Source organism: Chiloscyllium plagiosum, unplaced genomic scaffold (assembly GCF_004010195.1).
Source record: "Chiloscyllium plagiosum isolate BGI_BamShark_2017 unplaced genomic scaffold, ASM401019v2 scaf_11860, whole genome shotgun sequence".
Taxonomy (NCBI): Eukaryota; Metazoa; Chordata; class Chondrichthyes; order Orectolobiformes; family Hemiscylliidae; genus Chiloscyllium; species Chiloscyllium plagiosum.
The window spans coordinates 13,444-19,994 of record NW_025211340.1 but is presented as its reverse complement, the minus strand read 5'-3'; the positions used below and the strand labels follow the sequence as shown (position 1 = coordinate 19,994).

At 44.7% G+C, this 6,551-nt stretch overlaps 1 protein-coding gene across 1 annotated transcript in view; it reads left to right on the top strand.

Annotated features, from left to right (window-relative positions):
* The window catches only part of LOC122547025 (afadin- and alpha-actinin-binding protein B), a gene marked incomplete at its 5' end in the record, with an annotated part of 4,286 nt that extends 1,274 nt beyond the window's left edge, over nt 1–3,012 (top strand). The window contains 3 exons of the mRNA XM_043685623.1: nt 167–287; nt 1,628–1,808; nt 2,389–3,012. Coding sequence (XP_043541558.1) covers nt 167–287; nt 1,628–1,808; nt 2,389–2,539 — 453 coding nt within the window. The remainder of the gene's footprint in view (nt 1–166; nt 288–1,627; nt 1,809–2,388) is intronic.
* Nucleotides 3,013–6,551: the final 3,539 nt, after the last annotated feature.

Here is a 6,551-nt window from a genome sequence, read left to right as displayed (position 1 = left end):
AGGGGATGTGGAGGAGGTGGGCACAGGGGAAGTGCGGGGGGGGGAGAGGTGGGGCAGGGGACTGGGATGTGAGGAACCTGGTGCTTATTTAAATTACAAAGTCAGGAATCCCTCAAAGAACCCTTGTTCCAATTAGCTTTTCTATTTTTGAATGGTACTGGTTTAGAGAAAACAGTTTGAGGAGGAACGAGCCCTCTACTTGAAGGAACAGTTCTTGAACCTGACGCCATTTCGCGATCAAAGGACAAAACCCAAGAGGAAACTGCAGGCTTCCTTTGCTGTGACCAGTAAGGGCTGCTATTTTCCTACCTTTTGCTGAGAAGCTCCTAGTTTTACAATGAACTCTGTTGCAGTATGAGATTTTTTTTTGAAAAGTATGCTTTGGAATTTAATTCTAAGATTCTGAATGTGCTTGCTTACAAAAAAAAAAGCTGTCACCTTGGACTGAATATTGTGATGCCCAGTAAGGACTGTACAGAGCAGCTTGGTAAGAAAATTTTGAAAATTAATTCTCCAAGTTCTTTAAGAATCACCTGTTTTCAAAATTACACTGCTCTTTTAGGAACTTAAGAGCAGTAAGCTATCCAGCGAGTTGAGACCATAGCTGGTCGTCTTGTATCTGCTCTGGTTCCATAGCCTTTGAATTCCTGCCCCTCAAATCTATCCAACTGTTTGAAGATCTTAAACTGACACCATTTCGGCCTTGCTCAGAGACAGTGTAGAGACTTCACTCTCAGAAGGAAGTATTTCCTGTGTGTTATAATCTTGCCATCTACAAACCATAGCAAGTTTCAACTGCAAGTCCGTACGAGATGTTTTCTCTGGCTCTAAATGTCTCTTGACTTCAGATGTTGTGTTTGGGGGGAAAAATCTGCTCCAGTTCCAGTAGTCATGATTTGGAGATGCCAGTGTTGGACTGGGGTGTACAAAGTTACAAATCACACAACACCAGGTTATAGTCCAACAGGTGTAATTGGAAGCACTAGCTTTCGGAGTGACGCTCCTTCATCAACCACCTGACGAAGGAGCGTCGCTCCAAAAGCTAGTGCTTCCAATTAAACCTGTTGGACTATAACCTGGTGTTGAGATTTCTAACCCAGTTCCAATAGTAATTAAAGGTGAAGTTCCTTTTAAAGAGGCCACAGCTTTTGTCAGTCAAAAGTTTTTTTTTATAGCCCTACTGAAGGGAGAAGCTATCAGATTCTTAAGATCAGGGCTTGAGGTGACTATTGGATGAAATGCTATTGATGTGATAGAGATGGCAGTACTCTGGAGTAATGTAAAGGAATACTTTTGGGATTAATGGATTGCATTTTACTGTTTCAAAATCTCTCATTATTTCTAAATAGTTCTTTATTAAAACAAACAATACTATTATTCTGTTTTATTTTTATAACCAAATCTGCAGCAGGCTTGTGTTTCTATGGGGGGGGGGGAGAAAGAAACTTCTTTATTTAAAAATAAATTCATGTCTAGTCAGATTTCTGTCTGGGATCAGAACAGAAGTGTGAGTAGGTAACACCGATCCTAATTTGCAGTCAAATAGGGTCAGAGGACGTTGTGTAAGAACCACCTGCCTGGATGTGCGTTTATTATTTAACCAGTTTTTTTTGGTTCATTTCTCTAGGCCCAGACCAAGAAAATCTGTCTCCGCGTTTATCCAATCAAAAGATAAGCACGTCCAGGCGATATCAGCGTGCTTCAATGCACACTCCAAGCCCGTCTTTCAAATTTTCAAAGTTCAGGCGGCATTCTCTGCCTGCTGCCTCTGAGATGTCTGAAGTTTTCGGGGTGATTCCAGAAAACAGGTGAATGCTGGAGTTGATGATTATCTGAAACTGTAGAGTAGGGTGCATTTTAAAACCTAATCTTTCAACTAAAAAGTTTATGCAATGCTGGTGGCTTTAGATGAGCATGTGGGGGGGATTCAGGGTGTGAAATGCAGTGTAAAGTATGTACTTTGTCTGTCTTTTTATTTCATATTTCCACCCCAGTGACTAAATTCAATAGATTTCTTGAAGCTGTCTCTCTTTTGTGAAGATGTCATTTTATTAACAGACCCCTGACCTTTGGGAGAGCTGTATTCATCTCCCTTTGTGCATTTCGGTTCAGAACTTCAACTCCACCTGTTCATTTGGAATTGGACCATCTACAATGGCCAGTTTATTATGACTGAGTGCACACACACCAGGATCCTCTATAGCACATGCATTTTTTTTTTTTTGCCATCACAGCTGGTCCAGAATTCACTTTTAATGTGTAAATTTCTCTATATCTGAGGGGAAGGGGTGCAATCTAAACTTCCGTATCTATTATTGGAGTGCAATGGGAGTGGTTATGTTCGTTTTGCTGGATCTTGGTATAAGGAGAGTTTTATCTTTCCCACAGCTTCAGACCTGCCCCAACTGAGCGACTTAGAAGACCCAGCAGCATGAGAGAGAGCCCAGCCATCCAGCGAGACATAGCAACTCACACCAGGACTGGCCTCCGCTGGGTCCGCAATGGCCTCTTTTTAAATGAGCATGATGATTCGTTATAGAGTGGGCACTTGTGTGTGCCATCTAATGCCACATCCCCACTGCAGTTCATGGGTTGACCTGGGCCTTTTTCAACATGAGGGGTGAGCATCCTGGTCTGCATTCACGCAAGAAATCATGTTTCCACTAAATGCGGAGAATAGCTGAAACCAGTTTGCTTACATCACTCCTGGCTCAGGAACTGAATTTTTTTTTTTGCCACCAACTACATGTTGCTGCTAGACTCTGGAGCCAAATCTCTGAAATGACTGTCGGCTATTTCAGTCCCAGTAGAGAATAATTGAAAGGCTGGGATGTGGGTGACACTCAGTTCTCTTACTCTGTCTAATGCCACATGTGAGTTTTAAAGTAAATTTTAGATGTATACAATTTTTAGTCAACTTTTTTTGAGATTTCTTTTGGAAGATTTTGCAAATCATTCAAAGTTTGAGATTGTTGACTTGTGCATATTCAATAAACTTGTTTTTTTCTGGTATTCAGTTGTGACTTTTTTTAAGCTGTTACTGTAGATTATTAGATTAGATTAGTTAGTGTGGAAGCAGGCCCTTCGACCCAACAAGTCCACACAGACCCTCTGAAGAGTAACCCACCCAGACCCAGTCCCCTACATTTACCCCTTCACCTAACACTATGGGCAATTTAGCATGGCCAATTCACCAAACCTGCACATCTTTAGACTGTGGGAGGAAACCAGAGCACCTGGAGGAAACCCATGCAGACACGGGGAGAATGTGCAAACTCCACACAGGTGCGATTTGAACCTGGGTCTCTGGCACTGTGCCGCTCTAACATAATTCAATATGTGAATATTAGATTAGGTTCCCTACAGTGTAGAAACAGGCCCTTCACCCTAACAAGTCACACTAACCCTCCAGAGAGCAACCCACTGGTGACCCCGACGTGATGAAGACTGAGAAGTGACGGAAAAGAGAGGAAAATAGAAACAATGGACAACTGACGTCTGATGACAACAACAAGCGGCGCCGCATTAAAAAAAGGTGAGCAGACACCTGTTTATATCGAAGTTCTGCAATTGGAAATACGAAATTGATTGTCATTATATTGCAAGTGTCCGAGTAATTGTAAGTGGATAAAGTACTGATATAGTACGTACGGGTTTAAAGTCCCTTGGGGTTAGAGTCCCCATAAAAGCAACAAGGTACGTAAGTGTGAGGAGGTTTAAAGTCCATTGAGCAGGATCTCATAAAAGCAACGCTCTCAAATTGTGGTGTATGATTGTGTTGTATGTTTTAAAGCTCATATTGGGGAATGTACGGAGGGTGGCAGAAAAGCCAGTAGTGTCTTGAAGACCGGGCTGGTGGTGTCTCAGCGAGAGAGGTTTCCACTGCCAACTCTAACGGTGATAACAACGACACTGCTGATAAATCTCACTGAAAGGGTCAGTTGCTCGGGTGTGCTCCATACAAACTGACTGGCCACCGGATTTGTCTCTGATTGGGTTAGTTGCTCGGTTATATTATATCCAAACCAATTGACTGCTAGACGGGAGGATTAAAACATAATACGTAAAATGGAAGGGGAATTTGATAGAGTGTGAGGAATACGGGGGATGTTCAAGAAGGGGTGTTAGATGTGCAAGAAGTAGGAACGAGAGACTGGCGGAAGCAGTAAAAGAGAGCATCAGAAAGGTAGAAAAACGAACACTAGAAGCTGACGGAGAGTTAAAGAAGTGGAGGAGGCAAGCAGGGTGATAATGACACACAGCAGAAACAAAGAACAGCCGAAATAAGGGAGACATTCATTATTGGAAGAGCCAGATGCTCAAGCGACACCATATAGTGCTGAGAGTGAAGGGAGGGGGAGATTACATAGCTCAGGTCAGTTACTAGATGACGGGTTCTCAGACAGAAGGAGAGATTTGAGGGAAGAACGAGATAGAGACAAATTGGGTGGGGGGGGGAGGTCTGAAAATAATACAGATATTGAGGACGAAGAATCCCTGACGACGATGACCCAAACACCTACCCCGTCACTTTGAAAGGCTCACTCACAATGCATACCGAACATGGCCCTCCACTGAAGGCCCTACCTGAACCAAGTTACAGCCTGCGTCACAGAGACACATTACGACAACCCATACAGTAACAGCACCACCAAATGCCATTAATTTACATCCTATATGGGGGGATGTTTATCAGCCCTTCACATTTACTGACATGAACTGCATCCTGGATAAAATGCCCCCACCCATGGAGGGAGGCGGGCCTTGGATGTCTAAATTTTGTCAATATACACTAGGCCACAAGTTAGCCATGGGCGACTGGAGAGCATTGTTGGGCAAGCAATTGAATATGTGGGAAATACAGCAGATTGAAGCGTCTGCAGGGACCACCTTACTACCTGATTCGGAACGATTTGTGCAGCATGCCACCTGTGTGGGAAGGGCAATGAGGGATAGATTCCCGATTCCACCAGGAGTGATGCACTCACTCACCTTCACAATGAAGGAGGGTGAGGATATGCCTGCCATTTTGGCTAGGTGTAAGGACACGTGGACAGATACTGCAGGGAGCCATCCAGGGTCGGCTCAGCTACAGACCACATTATTTAGGAATGCCGTTATGGCAGGGATGCCTAAGGAGGTAAAAGAGGCAATGGAGAGTAATCCTGATATCCCAGGTTGTTCTACAGAACAGTGGGAGAAACACTTGACGCACCACATGAAGCGTTACAGGACGAAACAGGATGAAGATAAACAGAGCAACGAGTCAGCTCAAGTGCAGTTGCTGAAGTTACAGCTTGATGAGGCTAGAAGGAAGGCTAATGATACGAGGAAGGCCTCCCAAAAGACGACTAATCAGATGGTTCGGCGGCTATCGCCACAAAACAAACTGCCCAGTCTGGACCCAACATCTGATTGGATGCCTCCCTACTCTCACTACGGGGGCAAGCCTATAGGTGATTTCAGGAGGAATGTGTGGCAGAGGGAGGGGCAGCAGAGGACCAAGAGGTCAGCCACCCAACACCTGTTTTGAATGTGGCCAGCCCGGGCATTGGAGACGGAATTGTCCCATGCTGTGGGGACCCCAGGAAGGCCAGGGATTGATCCGAGGACAGTATGTCTGCTCAAGTCAGCCTCCTTTTCAACAGGTTCCTCAACCTTACCAAGCCCCAAATGTAGCTGCAGCCCTGATGCAAGGACACTACCCTCAGACTATGCCGGAAGGGCAGGGGTACGAATATTGACGGGGCCCGAAAATCCAGGGGCATGTGGGGTTGGCAGACCCCTATATGCAAATGAGAGTAATGGACAAGAATCTGTCTTTTTTGGTTGACATGGGTGCAAGATTTTCTACCATCACTTGTGATATACCTCAGTCAAATATGTCATCCTCCAGCGTCCATTTAGTAGGGTTCTCGGGTAAACCAGAAAATTTGCCTTTGACATCGCCACTGATCACATCAGTGGCCGGACAGACCTTTCGTCACCGGTATATATCATCACCTGCATGCCCTATGAATCTGATGGGTCGTGACTTGCTGGTGAGATGTGGGGTCTCGGTTCTGTGCGGACTAGACGGGCTGGTAGTGACCTTTCCAAATGGTTATTCTGTCAACTGTTCTATGACAATGATTCACTCTGGATCCCAAATGATGCTCTCAGCGGACACATCACCAATGGCAGAAGGGCAGTGGGCAGATATATACTGGGGACTACTCGAATCTAGAAGCAGGCAGAACAATGGTATACAGTCTTTATACAGCCAATTGCGACCCTGGGTTCAGATGCTGCATCCCTATGCTCCTCCTGCAGATCCCCTCCATATTACCCTATATTATGATAGAGATTGTAATGAAATCTATCAGCATGCATTCTATCAGCACTTAGAAGGGACTCAATGGGATATTTCCTCTAGTTGTATTCTGATAGGGAAAGAGGGTGTGGTGGGTGTTGTTGAACTGACTGCAGAACAGTTGGAATGGTATGAGATGTCTGAAGAAGCTATACCTCATGTCACATTGGCCGTGCATGCTGAATATCAGGCCAAGGAT